A 21,821-nucleotide genomic window follows, 5' to 3' on the forward strand; every position below is an offset into this window, starting at 1 on the left:
GTTCATCAAGTTTCCGCCYTGCTAGAACTGCCCCGGTCAAATGTACGTGCTGTTATTGTGAAGTGGAAATGTATAGGAGCAATAACGTCTCAGCCGTGAAGTGGTAGACCACACAAGCGCACAGAACGGGACCGCCGAGTGTGGAAGCATATAAAAAGTGTCTGTCCTCGCTTGCCACACTCACTAGCGAGTTCCAAACTTCCTCTGGAAGCAACATCAGCACAATAACTGTTCGTTGGGAGCTTCATGAAATGGGTTTACATAGCCAAGTAGCCGCACACAAACCTAAGATCACCATGCGCAATGCCAAGCGTCGGCTGGAGTGGTGTAAAGCTCGCCGCYATTGGACTCTGGATTAGTGGAAACATGTTCTCTGCAGTGATGAATCACACTTCACTCTCTGGAAGTCCGACGGACTAATCTGGGTTTGGCTGATGCCAGGAAAACGCTACCTGCCACAATGCATAGTGCCAACTGTAAAGTTTGGTGGAGGAGGAATAATGGTCTGGGGCTGGTTTTCATGGTTCGGCCTAGTTCCAGTGAAGAGAAATCTTAACACTACAGCATATAATGACATTTTAGATGATTCTGTGCTTCCAACTTTGCGGCAACAGTTCGGGGAAGGCCCTTTCCTGTTTCAGCATGACAATGCTCCTGTGCACAAAGCGAGGTCCATACAGACAGTTTGCGAGCCAGGCCTAATCGCCCAACATCAGTGGCAGACCTCACTAATGCTCTTGTGGCTGAATGGAAGCAAGTCCCCGCAGCAAAGGGGGACCAACTTCATATTAATGCCCATGATTTTGGAATGAGGTGTTCGATGAGATGTCCATATACTTTTGGCCATGTAGTGTACTTTTAACGCTTCCTAAAATCAGAATGGATCATGKCAAAAAGTGTTTTAGTTCTGTGGTCTTGGAATTCTCTCCAGACCAGCTTGAAACACCAGGGTCTTGTTTCCTTGGAGGAGTTTAAAAGTTTGGTTGACTCACATTACTGAGGAATGTGATCGTCATTAGGACTTGATGCGGTGGTACATATGATTGATTTTCTATATAGGACGCTTGTATGGTTCTGCATTTGGAAAGTATTCAGACCCCTTGACTTTTTCCACATTTTGTGACGTTACAGCCTTATTCTAAAATGCATTAAAAAAAAAAAAAAAAATCTACACACAATACCCCATAATGACAAAGCGAAAACAGGTTAAGGAATTCTTGCAAATGTATAAAAAAAATTAACAGAAATACCTTATAAGTATTCAGAACCTATGCTATAAGACTCCAAATTGAGCTCAGGTTCATCCAGTTTCCATTGATCAGCCTTGATGTTTCTAAAACTTGATTTGTCATCTATGCATAGTCACTTTAATTAACTCTACCTCAACAAACAGGTGCCCCTGCACATTGACTCTGTACCGGCAACCTGTATATATGGTTATTTTTTACTGCTGCTTTAATTACTTGTTATTTTTCTCTTATTCTTATCCTTATTTTTGAAACTGCACTGTCGGTTAGGGGCTCGTAAGTAAGCATTTCACTGTAAGGTCTACACCTGTTGTATTCAGCGCATGTGACTAATACAATTTGATTTGAGTCCACCTGTGGTAAATTCAATTGACATGATTTGGAAAGGCACACACCTGTCTATACAAGGTCCCACAGTTGACAGTGAATGTCAGAGCAAAAACCAAGCCATGAGGTCGAATGACTTGTCCGTAGAGCTCCGAGACAGGATTGTGTCGAGGCACAGATCTGTGGAAGGGTACCAAAAAATGTCTGCAGCATTGAAGGTCCCGAACACCACAGTGGCCTGCATCATTCTTAAATGAAGTTTGGAACCACCAAGACTCGTCCTAGAGCTGGGTGCCCGGCCAAATTGAGCAATCGGAGAAGGGCCTTGACCAGGGAGGTGACCAAGAACCCGATGATCACTCTAACAGAGCTTCAGAGTTCCTCTGTGGAGATGGGAGAACCTTACAGAAAGACAACCATCTCTGCAGCACTCCACCAATCAGGCCTTTATGGTAGAGTGGCCAGACGGATGCCATTCCTCAGTAAAAGGCACATGACAGCCCGCTTGGAGTTTGCCAAAAGGCACCTAAAGGACTGACCATGAGAAACAAGATTATCTGGTCTGATGAAACAAAGCCTGAATGCCAAGCTTCACATCTGGAGGAAACCTGGCACCATCCCTATGGTGAATCATGGTGGAGGCAGCATCATGCTGTGTAGATGTTTTTCAGCGGCAGGGACTGGTAGACTAGTCAGGATCAAGTGAAAAATGAAAAGGGGTAAAGTACAGAGAGATCCTTGATGAAAACCTGCTCCAGAGCGCTCAGGACCTCAGACTGGGGCGAAGGTTCACCTTCCAACAGGACAACGACCCTGAGCACACAGCCAAGACAACAGTAATGGTTTCGGGACAAGTCTCTGAATGTTCTTGAGTGGCCCAGCCAGAGCCCGGACTTCAACCCGATSGAACATCTCTGGAGAGACCTGGAAATAGCTGTGCAACGACGCACCCCATCCAACCTGACAGAGCCTGAGAGGATCTGCACAGGAGAATGGGAGAAACTCCCCAAATACAGGTGTGCCAAGCTTGTAGCGTCAGACCTAAGAAGACGTGAGGCTGTAATAGCTGCCAAATGTGCTTCAACAAAGTACTGAGTAAAGGGTCTGAATACTGTGTAAATGTCATATTTAAATGTCATATGTAAATGTCATATTTGCGTTTTTTAATTTTAAATAAATGTGTCAGGTGTAGATTGATGAGGGGAAAAAACAATGGAATCAATTTTAGAATAAGGCAGTAGCGTAACAAAATGTGGAAAAAGTCAAGGGGTGTGAATACTTTCCAAATGCACTGTATTAGTCTGTCCCCAAATTGTTATGGTGTGTCGATGTCTGTCAGTTGTTACAGAACGTCTGATATTTGTCTCAAACATTGTTCCCCCCAGCTGCTGTCTTGGTTGGACCTGGTCTCTCTTGAAAAAGAGATTCTCAAATGAGACTAACCTGGATAAATAAAGCTTTAATAACAAAAAGTAACACAGGTCAATTTAATATTTACATATGTGTACCCACTTCATATGTTTATACTGTATTCTAGTCAAGGCTCATCCTATAAATCTACTGTACACACATTTTATATTCATATACTGTCCATAATGTCTAAACACACCATCATATATAAATATATTTATATTCTGGCATTGCTCGCTCACATTTCTTAATTTCTTTCTTTCAATTTTGGGGATTTGTGTGTATTGTTTTGTATAGTTAGGTATTACTGCACTGTTGGCGCTAGAAACAAACATTTCGCAAAAAAATGTGTACGAGACCAATAAAATTGCATTTGACTTTCACCTCTAAAAAGTGTAACACGTAAGCTTTGACTACGAAAGCGATCACACTCAGATCCACAGATAACATGGAAGATATCTACATTAGTTCAGACAGTAAGACTGCCTTTCACTAAGAAGGCAATACATGTAATATATTGTAAATCAGTAAACCTCTACCCAGGGGCGCAACTTTGGTTTTAGAAGTGTCCCCCCTTCCCCAGTGAATGTTGCACCCCTGCCTCAACCTATTTAGAGGACAGGGAAAACCATTACACTGTACATACTATACAAAATCATTATTTCCATAAAAAAACACCATTCTTTTCAATGGGTAAGTAATGTTTTTATAAGCAGAAAGTGAACAAACTTCCGCTTTTGTCCCATTCTTCCTTTACCCACAAGAACAGAAACAGTTCCCCTGATGCTATAACAGTATGTGCCAAAGTGGAAGTGAGTTTATATGACATTCTAATTTTAAAAATGGCCTTACTCAGCCCTTCTGCATTGTTCCAGGACTGGGTTAACCACCTGTTAGCAATTACAACCTCTGATGTAAAATATACCAATAGTGCTCCACTTCTGGCCTAGATTCAGATGAATTCGAGGAAAGTGTGGGCAAGAGAAGGGTTGTATAATGTTTCATGGACGGTTTCCAATGTGAGTACTGGGCGTGCGTGTGTGGGTTGCGGCTGGCTGTAGGGAACACACCGCACCAACAGGTGTCCCTGTGAATACTGCAGAAGACACACTGGCCCTCAGAAACCATTCAAAAATCTTATGTCATTCAGAGAACTCTGCCAGCTCTTGCAAAACCAAACATTCCTGCCTCTGTTGTTAATTTCTGGCAGTTGGCTTACGTTGTCAATGAAATCAGATATATTGCCAGAGTAAAGGGGGAAAAGAGGAGACATTCTGCAAAAGCTCCCAACATTAAGACAGGGAATTCACTTCCCTGAACTAAAAGAAAATAATTGTCCGWAAAGCAATTGGCTGGGGTAGAATGCATTAGGGCTCTGGCACAGAGGTTGGCAAGCCACCCTGGATGAAAGGACACCTCTGCCCCTAAAACTAGTGCTCCAGGAACCCTGTCAAACCGCTGACCCAAAATCCTCTGCGATATATTATGGGAAACAAATAAGCCAGGAGACCGCAGAGATTTATATCAGGCGTGCCATGGCCCGCCAGTGCTCCCTGAGTTCATTCATCTTTTGCAAACGTTACATGGTCCTATTTCCCTGCGCTGTGAGGGCCTTGACAAGCCAYGCAACGCCTCAGACGCTGTGCCCGAGTATTCTGCTGGATACCAACCATAAAATCCAAACATTTCGGACGAGACAACATGAACTATATGKTGAGTACTTKCCCACTGTACATTTGACAGCATGGATATGTGGTTGTTTGAAACCAAGGGTTTGATTTCTGTTGGTTGCAGTTCTAAATTGTAGCTCTAAAGTAACTAAGGCAATAAGACCGAGAGAATCTGAATAACATGCACATAAACAGTCCAATCATCTTCAATCTAATAAAACAACTATGCATATGTACTCGTGTGTGTGCACACTAGATCTATACAGCCTGTCAGTAAACAGTTCGAGGAACAGATGCAAACAAATCTTCACAATACTCCTAACTTCAGTTTGTTCAAAGCAAGTAATACTATGAGGGCTACAGTACCACTTTTTGCAAATAGAGCCATGCCATATTGAAACCTTAAGAATAGACCCATATCTCAACTATCATTTGTATGTTAACCACACTTAACAAACAAAAAAAAAGAGTCAAGACTAACTGCATTACAAAGAGCTAGAACTTTCAGATGCTTAAAAAAACATTGATCACTGCGGAGGCTCAGACAAGGTGGTTCTGGGGGGGGGGGGGTTTGCCAAAAACCTTGTTAATTTCAAAAAGGGTCTGCAGAGAACAGATAAATCCACATTGTTTGGTGAGATCAAAAGAAAGATGATTATATGACCCACTATTCTGTGAACGGTTAGACCGTGTGTGTATATATATATATATATATATATATATACACATACATACATACATACACACACACAATTTGTATATTTTTTTAATAAATTTAGTTTTGCAAAGCAAATAATGTATGTGAATTATTAATTTATAGTAGGGACAGATCAGCAGCAAATACAAAAAGACTGCTGAACAATTAATCAACTGGCCACCCAGACTATTTACATTGTTTTTATACTGCTGCTACTCGCTGTTCATTATCCATGCATAGTCACTTTACCCCTACCTACATGTACACATTACCTCAACTAACCTGTACACCCACACACTGACTCTGTACCAACCCCCTGTATAGAGCCTCGTTATTGTTACTTTTTTTTTTTTTACTTTAGTTTATTTTGTAAATATTTTCTTAACTATTTCTAGAACTGCATTGTTGGTTAAGGGCTTGTAAGTAAGCATTTCACAGTAAGGTCTACACCCGTTGTATTCGGCGCATGTGACAAATACTATTTCATTTGAAACATCTAAAGAATAAGCTACTAGCAAAACAAGCGAGTWAGAATTGTACTTAAACTCCCCCCTCATACTCATCTGGAGGTTGAGCATTTTTTCATCTCCATGTAAAAAAAAAATTGTATATATTTTTAATTTAAAAAATCAAATAATAATACATTTAAAAAAATAATAAAAAAAAATCGGGACCACAATGGAAATAAGTCCCCGACTTTATTGTGCAATACTGGTCACTTAAATAAAAAATTGTGTATATGTATGTTTTTTAACTAACAAATCAATAAATCTTAACTGTGCAGCGGCCAATTGATGAACTGAAAGAGACATCTGTTACAAAACGCCAGAAAGTTTAATGACATTCAGAGACTGTCAAGCCAAGCCTTCGATACTGGGTAGGCCTACAAGGGAGGGAGGAATGTATTTTCTGTTTGTCGCAAACTATGATATTGAAGTGTCCTAAGTCAGTAGGCTTTGTTTATTGGTTGTGTGGTGCATTGGCACAGAAACCTTAGTGGAAAATGTGTTGCATATATTTTATATAATTCTAAATATGGCATCAAAATGTTGAAACTCAGATTGCCCTCTAGTTGATGATTGTCTGCAGCTGGCTCTGATTGTAGTGTAATGAAACAGGCAGGGAGAGGGAGCTCATTCGTGGTTGTCGGTGAACCGTTTATAAACACARAGTCACTACAGTTATTGTTATTTGTGGTCGTAAACATTATTTTGAGTTAATTCTACAGTTTATTTTACAGTACAAGGGGAGGGTCATGTGAAAATATTTTTAACGTTGGGGTAGAGGGYGCATTTTTTTATGACACCTTGAGTTGGACCAGCCCCCCAACCCGTCAACTTCGATCTGTTCCTAAGAAGTGTGGCTTGAGCATGATCTACTATAGGCTTGGTGTAAAAGTCAGAGTTGATTCCTGCAAATTATCCGTGGGCTTTTTCTATTCTACATTTCTCTTTTCAACATAACGACAACACATTTCTCTTTTCAACATAACGACAACACATTTCTCTGCGTCTCATATTTTCAGAATTTTGAGCAACCAGGACCGAGAAGGAAGTGTGAAGCAAGGGTTATTTTGGAGCTTGATTCTGTTTAAAATTACTTCCAGATTGCATCCTCATGGGGCAGGGACTGGTCCCAGCTCACCTGTTACTGCCCCCCTCTGTCCAGTTCCTCACACTGCATCACTATCAATGACGTCTTCAAATAATTCAGGACCTTTTTACACAATATGCCTCATAATGAATGAATCTGACAATAAAGCCAGTCCTACCACCGACATTTAGGAAGTGTATGTACTGTATATTATATAATATGTATCTAATATATAAACACAAACCAATGTGTGGTGGTCCTCCAGAAATGTTATATCAATATACTGTATATTCAGCTTTGGCTTGTATGAGCCTGAAGGCTGTAAAAGTACACCCCCTGAACAGGACGCTGTCTATTGCAAGGCCTGAGTATATTCGTACAGTACCAAACAAACTTTTCCTTTCCAAGAGGTTGATTGTTGGATCTAGAATGATCTACACATTCTAGAACATTTGCTGTTACTTAAAAACACACCCCATGAATACGTACTTACAATCAATCCATGATGAGTTAGACACACTCTATATGGAGACGGATGGTTCGGTTGGACCAGATTTAATTTGACCGAAATACTATAACGAGAACAAAAATATCCAAGTGTCAGAAGTTGTGTGTATAAATTAAACAACAAAGGAGACGGGCCTCTGAAGAACGCTCCCAAATGACTCCAGTCTGTTTCTGTAAAGCAGGGCCATTTGTATGGATAGAGTTTCTCCAAAAGGCACAGAGCACATTTCTCAAACGAATCCACAAATCCATTTCTAAGTCAAGGGGGCTTTGAAGTCATTTTCTATGGCTTTGAATGAAAGCAGTCAAACTGGGCTGACTTACATGCTTCTATTAAGTGAACTCTAGCAGCTCATCATGCCCATCCCCAACTGAGAGAAAGAGTCAAACATTTCCTCCAGACAACGCTGTGAATATTTTAGGGACAGGTAATTCAGTGTGCAATACTTTCAGAGGCTCTGTCTTAATTGAAAGAAAACTATTCCCCACTGAGATTTCAGTGAATCTTGACATGGACTGACATTTCCTGTATGCACCAGTCCCAGTCATACGGTGTATAGTAACTTAGGGGACACCACTACTTCAGTCAGACTATGGTTCCTTTCACGTGTACCTCTCAGCTGTCACTCAGTGCAGCACACTTCCAGAAGATAATGCTTCACCAACTCCTGCTCTAACTCCATACTTCGACCATCCTCAACCTTCTGTGTGTGATGCCACACAAGTCATTCAGAATTCAGCATCTCAGACCATCTCTTMAACCTAATAGCAATAGGCACCGATTCCTCCACCCTTTTCACTCGTCTGGTTCCCTTGTTCCGGCCAGCGGCTAATTTGGAATGCAACCATTTTTTTGAAAGCAGCGACTTCTGCTCGCGCTCTGCATTATTCAGCATTTCCATGAAACTCTAGGCACCCTGGAGGACTATGCCTTCCTCTCTCATTTCCATATTTGTCCTGTAGGACTCTACACTACGCCGCGTTAGGGTTTAGAAATCTTACTCGGAGAATACCAATTTGTGGATGAATGTGAGCCCCTCGCAGCCAGAGAGACACCTGGAGACCAATTTAACAAGCAACTGGAGGGATSCGGTCAGCGGTTGGCAGCTAAGGACAGGCTCTGTGTCTGTCTGTCTGTCTACTGGTGTGGCCGTGACCCCACTCTCCGAGTGTGTCTCAGGGGGAGGTGGGATATGCAAAAACCACATTTCCAATTCACACATGCATATAATACACACTTTTACATGTGTGAAATAGGACAAATATGAGTACCCACCAAATTGTTATTATTAATATTATTATAGTCACCCACCGACCAGCCAGTCAGCTGTCTGTCTATAATGAGAGGCCAGAGTGACACCTTCATACATATATGCATTGGAGTGAGGAGCACCCAATTTTTCCAAGTCAGAGGAACGATGGGGCGCTTATTCATGAAAACAAATTACGTAGAAGCAGCTTGTTACATACAGGTAACTTGCCCAAATAAAGGAAACACCTAAATAAAGTGTCTTAAATGGGCGTTGGGTCACCATGAGCCGCCAGAACAGATTCAATGCGCAGTGCTTTCCCTAAGCTACGGCCGTCGACTAAACAGACGACAACAGACTTAWTGTCAGCCGGCTACTTTTTCCACTTCATAAGGTAACTAGGATTATTTTCATTGAAAAGTTTCAATTCGCTAGTCAGAAATGTTTGTATAGCCTTCTCGCTCTAGAATGAACAACATGCATCTTCTAGCGATCAATTGATAGGAAAGGCGCATGTCAGTCACAAAGCAAGCAATGACAGAGAAACACTGCTGGTTTGTCAGTCTGCTGTCTATCCAGCCTCTCGGTACCAGTGTTATTTTTGTGCGATGTGGTTGGCTGCAGTTTAATTTYTTTTCACAGARGAGGGAAAACATGATGCTTYTTCATCGTCTCCTGTGAGTGAATTTAATGAGAAGTTGAAATCCACTTAATTATTGTTTTGTTGCACATTAATTTATTTTCTTCCGCGTGTTTCATATGAACTATATGCATCTAGCCAGACATGGAGTTGGGAGCATGGGCTATTGATGACAGAATAGCAAGTGTTGACTAGTTCATAAAAGGTGTCGAACTGACTGAATAAAGTAGATATCCTATATCCCTTTGCTATTCATAAATCATACAATGTAKTTACACTTAGTGTACGAAACATTAGAAACACCTTCCCAATATTGAGTTGCTCCCCCTTTTGCCCTCAGAACAGCCTCGATAATTTATTGGGCATGGACTCTACAAGGTGTCGAAAGCATTCCAAAAGGGATGCTGGCCCATGTTGACTCCAATGCCTCCCACGGTTGTGTCAAGTTGGCTGGATATCCTTAGGGTGGTGGATCATTCTTGATACACATGGGAAACYTTTGAGCGTGAAAAACCCAGCAGCTTTGCAGTTCTTGACACAAACCGGTGCACCTGGTACCTACTACCATACCCCGTTCAAAGGCACTTAAATGTTTTGTCTTGCCCATTTACCATCTGAATGGCACACATACACAATCCATGTCTCAAGGATTAAAAAGCTTTCTTTAACTTGTCTACTCCCCTTAATTTACACTGATTGAAGTGGATTTAACAAGTTAAATCAATAAGGGATAATAGCTTTACCTGAATAGTCATGTTCATGGAAAGAGCAGSTGTTCCTAAAGCTTTGTATATCGCATCGGGACAATGGTATTTTATTAGGATCCCCATKAGCTGTTTGTAAAACATGAAACATTACATAATAGAGAACATTAATAGACAAGAACATATGAAGGACAGAACTACATCAATTTAAAAAAGGCACACGTAGCCTACATATCAATACATGTATACAAACTATCTAGGTCAAATAGGGGAGAGGCGTTGCGCCGTGAGGTGTTGCTATATCGACTATGAAAAGACCCCTGGTGGCATGTCTGGTGGGTTAAGTGTGTATTTTCCTAGGATTCGAAGCCCATGTCGAGACTTGCCAGTGACCGCTAAAGTGAATTGCTAGTGTAGCCTAGTGATGGGTTCATTCGGCTCCCTAATTTGCATACTGGTAGGCTACTACTACTTTTTGGCAGTTATCTGCAGATAAATTATGAAAACATTCGATAAAGATGTTGAATCCTCAATGCAGGAACAATAGGAAGTGGAGAGAGCCTCAATCTGGTCCAAAATATGATAAAAGAAAACATTTTGAAGGTTATAAAAGCTAATGATAGTATTTCAGATATTTATATAGGCCTACTGAGTTGATTAAAGTGTCAACAATGGAGTAGTCAACTGCTGCTTTCTGTGTAGCAAAGCCCATGTTTAACACCTGCTTCATTCTTCAATCATACCTGTAGGTCTATTCATGGGTTCCTGACTTTGAATACAAGTGGGGGACCACAATCTGACGGGGGTCTGTGTGCTGTCTCTTATACACATCTAGATGTGTATAAGAGACAGGGCCCAGACGGCATCCCCAGCCGCGTCCTCAGAGCATGCGCAGACCAGCTGGCTGGTGTGTTTACAGACATATTCAATCAATCCTTATCCCAGTCTGCTGTCCCCACATGCTTCAAGAGGGCCACCACTGTTCCTGTTCCCAAGAAAGCGAAAGTAACTGAGCTAAATGACTATCGCCCCGTAGCACTCACTTCCGTAATCATGAAGTGCTTTGAGAGACTAGTCAAGGACCATATCACCTCCACCCTACCTGACACCCTAGACCCACTCCAATTTGCTTACCGCCCCAACAGGTCCACAGACGACACAATCGCAATCACACTGCCCTAACCCATCTGGACAAGAGGAAAACCTATGTGAGAACGCTGTTCATCGACTACAGTTCAGCATTTAACACCATAGTACCCTCCAAACTCTTCATCAAGCTCGAGACCTTGGGTCTCGACCCCGCCCTGTGCAACTGGGTCCTGGACTTCCTGACGGGCCGCCCCCAGGTGGTGAGGGTAGGTAACAACATCTCCACCCCGCTGATCCTCAACACTGGGGCCCCACAAGGGTGCGTTCTCAGCCCTCTCCTGTACTCCCTTTTCACCCATGACTGCGTGGCCATGCACGCCTCCAACTCAATCATCAAGTTTGCAGACGACACTACAGTGGTATGCTTGATTACCAACAACGATGAGACGGCCTACAGGGAGGAGGTGAGGGCCCTCGGAGTGTGGTGTCAGAAAAATAACCTCACACTCAACAAAACAAAGGAGATGATCGTGGACTTCAGGAAACAGCAGAGGGAGCACCCCCCTATCCACATCGACGGGACAGTAGGGGAGAGGGTCGAAAGTTTTAAGTTCCTCGGCGTACACATCACGTACAAACTGAAATGGTCCACCCACACAGACAGCGTGGTGAAGAAGGCGCAGCAGCGCCTCTTCAACCTCAGGAGGCTGAAGAAATTCGGCTTGTCACCAAAAACACTCAAACTTTTACAGATGCACAATTGAGAGCGTCCTGTCGGGCTGTATCACCGCCTGGTACGGCAACTGCTCCGCCCATAACCGTAAGGCTCTCCAGAGGGTAGTGAGGTCTGCACAACACATCACCGGGGGCAAACTACCTGCCCTCCAGGTCACCTACACCACCCGATATCACAGGAAGGCCAAAAAGATMATCAAGGACAACAACCACCTGAGCCACWGCCTGTTCACCMCGCTATCATCCAGAAGGCGAGGTCAGTACAGGTGCATCAAAGCAGGGACCGAGACTGAAAAACAGCTTCTATCTTAAGGCCATCAGACTGTTAAACASCCATCACGAACATTGAGTGGCTGCTGCCAACATACTGACTCAAATCTCTAGCCACTTTAATAATWAAAAATTGGATGTAATAAATGTATGACTAGCCACTTTAAACAATGCCACTTTATATAATGTTTACATACCCTACATTACTCATCTCATATGTATATACTGTACTCTATACCATCTACTGCATCTTACCATCTTGATGTAATGTATCACTAGCCACTTTAAACAATGCCACTTTTATATGTTTACATACCCTACATTACTCATCTCATATGTATATACTGTACTCTATACCATCCTCTGCATCTTGCCTACGCCGTTCTATACCATCACTAATTCATATATTTTTTTATGTACATATTCTTATTCATTCCTTTACACTTGTGTGTATAAGGTAGTTGTTGTGAAATTGTTAGGTTACTCGTTGGATATTACTGCATTGTCGGAACTAGAAGCACAAGCATTTCRCTACACTCGCATTAACATCTGCTAACCATGTGTATGTGACAAATAAAATTTGATTTGACCTCGGATGTTTTTCCCCCCCATGGCTCCTAATTGATAAAAAGATAGGATGAAATAGGAGCAGCATACATTGACCCTCAAATCTGAAGCTGTGTAACTCTGGTAGAAGTATCATGATAAACCATGCATACAGTATGTGTGTTTCGGTGATGGTAGGTAGATCAGTACTCACAGGAGCCCACGTCTCCTTGCAGCTGTAGGATCTGCGGTACTGGCATAGTGAGGACCACGGCGTCAAACTGCTCCGGGGCCCCGCCCTTCCGACACACCTCCCAGATGGCGCCCTTCTGGTAGATGTGGGTAACGTGGTGGTCAAAGAACACCTCTGCCCCTGCTTGGGTGCAGAGACACAGAGTTGGCATTGTTGCAGTGAAAGACAGGGACAGATGGAGGAAGAAAAGGAAAGAAAGAGTCGTTAGGAAGAAATCCAGAGAGGATGTCAAATATAGAGAAGACTGTTTGATTGTGCACCACTGGGGAAATGATTAAAACTTTGTGGTTAATAATACATACATCTTGGATATGGTTACATACACTCTCTGGYGCACATGGTGGTGTCAAGAGAGTTCTAGAAAGGCATGCTACCTCACTTCATTCCGTTCCCAAATTACAGATAACGAGGAGAAAAATGCAGGAAGAGATTGTGAATTAGAGAAAAGATGCACAACTCCTCTCCCTGAGGATGCCGAGTTGTACATTCCAGAATTAGACTACAGTATAAAGAAACAATTTTTCTCTTTAAAGATCAAGAACAAGGTTAGGAGCGTCATAGAGGTCCAGAAAAAAATATATAGATAGAACCCTCAACCTTTTTTTTGTGGAGACCAGAGATAAAATAACAGTTGTTGCTTGAGGGTTGTTATTTGATCTGCTAATAGTGTACCATTAGGTTWTGTCCTATTAGTTGATTACTCTACTGATTAATCAGATGTGGAGGTAGTATATCAGGCCTCTATTCATCATTCATAACTCATTCTAAAAAGGCCTGGAGTGGGTAATACTGTAGATAGACCTACTTTGTTTGGCCTGCTAACAACTTGTGACCCACGAACTCTTATAACATTCCATGGCTTTGACCTAGCGTGACACTCTGCCATCTTTGAATTTCAATAACATTATTTGTTATCACTTTTTTGATTTGTATGACATTCACCTTGATTTACTGAAATAGACACTTCAGTAGGGGTGAAGCCGGGTTAATGACCTAATCATTACTGACCAAGTTAAAGGCAATATTTTGGATTAWCTGATTCATCTTTTTTCAGAACTTGTCGTCAACTAAAGCATTAGTTGATCAATCAGTTTGATTAATGGATTCATCTTTACAGCCCTAGTTTTGAAGTCAAAGCAACATCCTGCAATGTCCCTGCTTGATATCTAGTTGGGCTAGGCCTTCATTATCTGGACTCAGTAAGGTTTAGACAATATAAATCACCCTATGAAATCTGGCCTTATTCACTCCTCGCCCTCTAGGAACTTGGACAAATAAATGAAAGCTGGATGAGTGGGAGGACATGAACCTCAGGACATKAGCTTCTTGCAAAAAATGTGTTTAATTAAGAACAGAAGGAAAACATCTGTGAAATACTCAACAGAAAACGACGCGAGTAAATCATTTCTCCAACAAGGTCCTTGTCGAAGATATTTGAGACTGACATAACATGTGCTCCTCAAATAAAAGGTAAAAAGGTAGRAGACAGGGCTACCTGACTGCTTAAGGAAATGTTTGACGATGGCGGACACTCCTGTTGGACTGACATAGTTTTTATGGCCTCCGTCCTTCATCACCTCCCCTTCCACAGAGGAAACCAGGGGCTTCAGAACACCATGGGCCAGCAGCTCTTCATAGAAGCTGAAACACAATGGGATGAAGATGAGAACCATCTTGGAACACAAAGAATAACTTGCTCAAAGTAAAAAAAAAAAAAAAACATACACCCAATGGATGGACACATTTGTTGCATCCCTAACAAGTATATGGCCAATATTTTTTTTTTTTTTACTGATTATGCTAGTAACATACTGCCATAATCGTTATGGTGCTGTGGGTAATAGGTAGACCCTACAACAACAGATTTTTAGAAGTTTGGGACATGATATGCATTGATCGTGGAATACAGTACTTTTGATGCATTTTGGCATAGTATGTCGTGGCAGTAATGTACTGTGCACCAAGATCAACTATACAGGAGGCATCAGACGGACTTCTGCTGGTGGACATCCTTCCTCCTGCAACACAGAAACATTATGTATAAACAAAAACATTGAAATTATATTTGCTCAAATTACATATCAATAGACTGACTGGAAAAATAGACAAATTATAATTGTTTACTGATGAGATTTCATGAGTTTTGTTGACAACATTCACGTCAACTCAAACAAAACATCTGCATGTGGGCCTATGACTGTCACAGGAAGGTCGACAGCAGCAAACATAGATAGATCACTTTATTGGTCAATTGTACACAAGGTCCAACTGAAATTTGACTTCTGCTTTTAACCCAAAGCCTCCGACACACACACACACACACACACACACACACACACGGGGGGGGCTGCCACACTGGATGCACGGGGAGCTGTTGTTGCGGGGTTAAGTGCCTTGCTCAAAAGAAACAACAGCAGGCAATGGCAACCCCCCGGTTGCTGACTAGCCTCTCTAATCGCTACGCTACCTGTCGTTTAGGGTTATGTAACCTATACATTAGGATCAAATATTATATATATATTTCTAAAAACCAACATTCTCCGATACAGCTTTAAGCCCCAAGCCATCAGATTGCTAAATAGTAAATTAATGGTTTTATTTGTATTTTATTTAACTAGTGCTTATCAGTTAATAACAAATTCTTATTTACAATGACGGCCTACAATGGTACCCAAACTATCTGCATTCACTAGACTGTATACAAACCATATACACACACACACACTCACGCAAAACACTACATTGACAATCCCACACACATTTACTACATATGCACACACACACACATAATTTGCTGCTGCTACTCTGTTCTTTATTTTACTCTTATCATCTATCCTGATGCCTAGTCACTTTACCCTGCGTTCATGTACATATCTACGTTAAATACCTCGTACCTCTGCACATTGTTGATTTTGACATTTTATTTTTAGAGACAAAAATATGTTTTAAACTCCATCAGTGGCTTGTCAACGCCGTCACTGATGGCTAACCCTTACGGTCTTCTTTTTGGTATCTGTACATTACTTTAGTATTTTTATTTTGGACTTTTACTTCACTACATTCCTAAATAAAATAATGTACTTTTTGCGCTACGCCACTGAATTTGACCCTCTCATTTTTACTGTTCTCTATAGAATAAGCACGCAGCCGACATTGTAATTATATAATTTTGTATGGCAACTTGCATCTGGCCAACGTAATGTACATTCTGTGCATTGCAACATTGTGACACTCATTATTGCCTCGTGTAGCGGTATGCTACGCTTCTGCTTCGGAAACATTGTATCTAAATAAGTCAAAATGTAAGAACTTTGTCGGCAACTGACACAAACTTACCTGCTCCTCGCGATTTATCCCAGACAACAATAACTTTGTTTGGCATTTCTCTTCGCAGAAGACAAGCGCATAAACTGCCTGTCAAACCTGCACCAACTATAAGAACTCGAGACATTATCACCTGAAATATAAACTATTTTCTTTGACAATGTTTGACCGCACCAAGCTTCTTTGGGCGTGTTTGGTAACGCTGCAGATTTAACCTCTATCCTATAATTGTAAACATGAATGGCTGTTGGCCGACCAAAATGTTCCCTTGGTTGTATGCATGGAGAAACAGTTTATTGTAGCAAAATAAACAAACCACTTAGTTTCCATTACAAAATCGCACTGAAAMCGTTATTGTTACATCTATATGACTGACTAATTAGGCTACTAATCACCCATTGTGGTTGATACAAGCCTTTCACCCAATCGGCAATAAAACCAGCAGGATGTGGTATCATTACTCCGAACACATGCCAAACGCAACGAAAACTAACGTTTATATTGGACAGGTTCAGGAAATAGGGCGGGACCTAACCGAAACTGTCCAATGGAAACGCTGGTTTTCGTTGCGAAACAGAACGTTTTGTAACTTGAGTAATGATTACATCCCACTGGTGCCTCTGACGTTTTATCACGCTGCTGCTCTTGTGACTTATTCCTCTTTCGTCGGCCAACCAAGAATAATACAGTATTCTAATTCTACACAGAAGTTGTCCGGGTAAGTGTTTGGACATGGACACATTGTAGCTATCGTMAATTATATTTTTGGGGATATTGGCTATTTGATAGCTGAATTTTTTTTTGTTGCGTTTTCCATATATCACCAACGTGATRTGTGGCAATAGTTTAGAAGTTGTCAGTGACTCAGTGCAGAGCACAGTGTGATGAGCTACGTTTGGGAATACTTTTGGGAATAGAGTAGATATAACACCAGGATTTTCATGAGTAAGTGAAAGTTTAAATCTCTAGCCTTTAAAATAGAAAATGTTAATTAAAAGACCTAACCTACAGCCTGCGTTGAATAGGAAGGCTTAGCAAGGCTTCCGGATCGCTCCGGCCAAACTAGCGTTTCTTGTCCATGATTAATGAATGGCGCGATCATAGAGCAGCGGAATGAAATTCAGGATGAGTAGTCAGACAAAGGCTTCATTGTACTCTTTAAAATGCCCTTTTTGCTCTATTGACTGCAAAGGCAACCTTATAATCAAGTTTGTTGTTCTCTAACTAATCGGCTATGAGACTCAATCATTTTTATTTATTATTTTACCTTTATTTAACTAGGCAAGTCAGTTAAGAACAAATAATTATTTTCAATGACGGCCTAGGAACAGTGGGTTAACTGCCTTGTTCAGGGGCAGAACGACAGATTTTTACCTTGTCAACTCGGGGATTCGATCTTGCAACCTTWYGGGTTACTAGTCCAACGCTCTAACCACTAGGCTACCTGCTGCCCCAAATAGCTCGATGTCAAAATCTGGACCCACTCAATAGCAATATTTATAGCATTGATCTATTTAGTGATAATTCTTGCCACAATCCCAAAATATTTTSATATTACACAAACATATGGCTAACTTTGAACTTGTATCAAATGCAAAAACACTATCAAGCCATATCTCATGGCAAAGAGAAGAAAATGCAGCTGTGAAATCCAAAGAGTAGCAAGTAGAGACAGCAACATTTSGATTGCAATAATCTCGCTTAACCCAGAACTAAAATCTTGCGTTATTATTATGTTTCGACGGGAGATTAGGATTGCAATGTTACGTTTAATGTGTTAAGTGCCCTTTGACCATATGTATATGTCCAGGTGTGTGCTGCTGCATAGGTCTTGACCTAATGTGGTCAGAAAATGTATTATTATAATTTTTTAGGTTTATAACACATGTATTATGTTTTTCAGAGTGAAGATGGTGTGGGTTCTACTTTTAGTGGCTTTCCTGAACACTGGAGCGGTCCAGTGTCAGAGATCCTCGCTGAAAGACAGTAAAAGACTGGACCCAGAGGTCAACATGAACATTGTGAGTTAGATCAAATCAATAACAGAAGCTGTGTTCTCGTAAACAAAGTGGCCAAATACTAACAAATTGTATTTATCCAAACTGTTTTTTTTTCAGACAGGCTTCAAATACACTACTGGACTTCATGGTTCATAGAGCTCATTAACAATTCATAGAACTAGGCAATCTTCTGGGCCTCACAAACAAATAGTCATGGTGGTTACCTCATGTGGGGAGTACTGTTTTAGCCCATGTTCTGCCCTTTGTACCCCATATATCCCATGAGTTATTTCAAGGAATGTCATAACATGTGATAGTGGGGCTGTTGCAGTGACTGTTTTACCCGCAATCAGTAGTCATGACCACAGTCAAATGAGTAACTAGGCTTCTCCAAAACTGCACTCTGATGTCGCTGATGGTCTTTAGTAGCCTACCAGACTTGCTAATGGCCTGGTACTCAGCGCTCTATTTAAGCAATAAGGCATGGGGGGGTGTGGTATATGGCGTCGTGCGTGGACACAGACCTTAGATGTGGTATATTGGCCATATACCACAAACCCCGAGGTGCCTTATTGCTATTATAAACTGGTTACCAACGTAATTAGAGCAGTAAAAATAAATGTTTTGTCATACCCGTGGTATACGGTCTGATATACCATGGCTGTCAACCAATCAGCATTCTGGCCTCGAACCACCCAGTTTATAATGTCCCTCTAATCACTCTGACATCAATGCAAATGCCATTGAAAATCGAACCTAACACTTCTTGAGAGCCCTGGCATTCAGAGTTTGAATATAATAGGCTCACCTGTTGCAGAGTGAGAGCCAGCTCCTCACAGCTGGTTGATGCATGGAATGAAATAAGTGTTCGTATAAGCCCATGTTGCATTTCTATAGGCTATGCAATTGCTTGAGAAAACAACAGAGTTTTGATGGCTTCTATTAAAAAGAAGAGGATCCCATCAGCGTTCTATAGGCTAGGCCTACTATATTTATTCCTCAACTGGAGTAGTCTACCTGGCTGGCATGTAAGTGAACCGTGGGAAAAGCGGTCTCCTTTCGCTATTCAAGTACCTATGGATGACTTGTTAATTATTATTTATATTTTTTTCTGTTCCGACAGATGCATGATAATGGCCCATTCAAAACAAATTTCCCAAATATATTATGATATATAAAGACAAGATTAAATTGAGAATAGTCTGAGRGGTGTGAATATTATCACGTGAATGATCCCCAGTGTGTGCAGTCTAAGGCAAGAAACGGCAACCTTTTCCCCCCCCGACTTTTTCAAATCATAGTGGCATGCATCATGTAGCCTAGTCCATTGGCCTATATGTTTTGATAAGGTTTGTATCACAACTAAAGTGATGCCCATAGGCCTAGAACCCCTGGAACAGGGTTGGAGAGCCCAAAGCCTACAGAGCCTAGTGAAACGTGTTCTTGTAAGCTCAGTCATTGCACAATTGCGTGTGAAAACAGAATTTTGACTGGGCAATATTTAATAGAGGATCCCAGCTTCCTCATGCTGCTATAACCTATTTATTGCTCAATTCTTAAAATTAGGCACATAAATTCACTTTACAACTGGTGTAGCCTACCTGCACTAAAATACTGCTGGATTACAGGCTTTTGGTCACTTAGTTTGGTTGTTTTCTTTAAAAACTGCTGGGTTATTGATGCTGGCTTATTGATGCTGGCTTATTGATGCTGGGTTATTGAGCTATGACCCAGCGGATCAGAAGACTAGAGGCGTAGTTTAGTAGGGGCGTGGCTTTCAGATAGTTAGTTTTAGCCACCCATGAGAGTAAATGCCATTCCTGTTCATCTGTTTTGTAGACGGGTTGGTTGTTTAGCTACGAAACCGAGGCGTGCGCAACTATGGGGCAAAGCATACAGGGTTGGCATAGATTGTTGACARCATGTAAGCTACATTTCGTCTCCAATGTTTATTGAAAACATAAATGCATTTGCACAATGAGCACTTGTCTCTCAAATACATTGTTACAGTTGTTGGTTAGCTRGCTAGTGAATTTTAGCCATATTAGCATTGACATGAAATCAGTCAAAACACCTCAAAGCAAGACATGGTATCAATAACAAGATGAATCGAGCTGAAATGAGCCACTTATGATTCCCCAAATGGCAGTTTCTTGTCATTCTTGCTAGCAATCTGGCCATCCAGAATCACAATAACACGCCCCATGGAAGCACGCACATTGTTTTCTTGACATTGTCAGCTAACCCATCTATAGTTATCACATGTTGAGGTTGAACATTTACATTGTTGTAGCTTTAATGAGGCTTACAGCAGAGTGTAAATTCCCTAAAAGACTATTTGAATCCCATTGTTGGATACAATAAGGTGTAAAATGCAGTATGTTCACTTAACATGATGAACAGGAATTACATTTATGCTCACGGGTGGCCAATAAGATCTGCCTTAAAGCCACACCCCTAATAAGCCACGCCTCCTGAAAACAGGATTTCATCAAAAAAGACCCAGCTGCTAGGTCAACCAAGCATGAGAGTAAAAAATATCAAATTGATGGTTAAATTAACCCATGTTTGGGTAATCACAACCACCCAACATGTTGGGTTATTCACGCAACCCAACTGGCTGGGTCAAAATAACCCAACATGTGTTCTGTCCACTATTTAACCGGCGCTAGGTTACCAAATAACCCAAATTTGGTTGTTTTTAGCCCATCGTTTTTTAGAGTGTGGCATATTTACAACATAACCGCTGGAAGCACTTCCTCCATTCGCATATTTGAGTGCAAGCTACGGATTACATGTTTTTTATTTTATTTCACCTTTTATTTAACCAGGTTGGCTAGTTGAGAACAAGTTCTCATTTACAACTGTGACCTGGCCAAGATAAAACAAAGCAGTGCGACACAAACAACAACACAGAGTTACACATGGAATAAACAAACATCCAGTCAATAATACAATAGAAAAGGTCTATATACAGTGTGTGCAAATGAGGTAGGATAAGGGAGGTAAGGCAATAAATAGGCCATAGTGGCGAAATAATTACAATTGACTGATTTCATGTCAATGCTAATATGGCTAAAATTCACTAGCTAGCTAACCAACAACTGTAACAATGTATTTGAGAGACAAGTGCTCATTGTGCAAATGCATTTATGTTTCAATAAACATTGGAGACGAAATTGTAGCTTACATGTTGTCAACAATCTATGCCAACCCTGTATGCTTTGCCATAGTTGCGCACGCCTCGGTTTTCGTAGCTAAACAACCAACCCGTCTACAAAACAGATGAACAGGAATGGCATTTACTCTCATGGGTGGCTAAAACTAACTATCTGAAAGCCACGCCCTACTAAACTACGCCTCTAGTCTTCTGATCCGCTGGGTCATAGCTCAATAACCAGCATCAATAAGCCAGCATCAAATAAGCCAGCATCAATACCCAGCAGTTTTTAAAGAAAAACAACCAAACTAAGTGACAAAAGCCTGTAATCCAGCAGTATTTTAGTGCAGGTAGGCTACACAGTTGTAAGTGAATTATGTTGCCTAATTTTAAGACACG

General features: G+C 41.2%; 2 protein-coding genes across 4 annotated transcripts in view; one reads left to right on the plus strand and one right to left on the minus strand.

Annotated features, from left to right (window-relative positions):
• rnls (renalase, FAD-dependent amine oxidase) overlaps positions 1-16,734 on the minus strand; it is a 42,505-nt gene extending 25,771 nt beyond the window's left edge. The window contains exons 1-4 of one of the 2 annotated variants that reach the window (XM_024008521.2): positions 16,275-16,734; positions 14,851-14,956; positions 14,434-14,579; positions 12,900-13,058 (exon numbers count right to left, since the gene is read on the minus strand). In XM_024008521.2, the coding sequence (XP_023864289.1) occupies positions 12,900-13,058; positions 14,434-14,579; positions 14,851-14,956; positions 16,275-16,389 (526 nt within the window). In that variant the 5' untranslated portion in view covers positions 16,390-16,734. Of the gene's footprint in view, positions 1-12,899; positions 13,062-14,433; positions 14,580-14,850; positions 14,957-16,274 lie in introns of both variants that reach the window. The other variant, XM_024008520.2, reaches the window with a different exon arrangement.
• Positions 16,735-16,895: 161 nt separating this feature from the next.
• Positions 16,896-21,821, plus strand: part of lipf (lipase, gastric) — a 26,072-nt gene continuing 21,146 nt past the window's right edge. Inside the window, exons 1-2 of one of the 2 annotated variants that reach the window (XM_024007877.2) lie at positions 16,896-16,980; positions 18,166-18,283. In XM_024007877.2, the coding sequence (XP_023863645.1) occupies positions 18,173-18,283 (111 nt within the window). In that variant the 5' untranslated portion in view covers positions 16,896-16,980; positions 18,166-18,172. Of the gene's footprint in view, positions 16,981-17,119; positions 17,208-18,165; positions 18,284-21,821 lie in introns of those variants that run through there. The other variant, XM_024007878.2, reaches the window with a different exon arrangement.

Source organism: Salvelinus sp. IW2-2015, linkage group LG18 (assembly GCF_002910315.2).
Source record: "Salvelinus sp. IW2-2015 linkage group LG18, ASM291031v2, whole genome shotgun sequence".
Lineage (NCBI taxonomy): Eukaryota > Metazoa > Chordata > Actinopteri > Salmoniformes > Salmonidae > Salvelinus > Salvelinus sp. IW2-2015.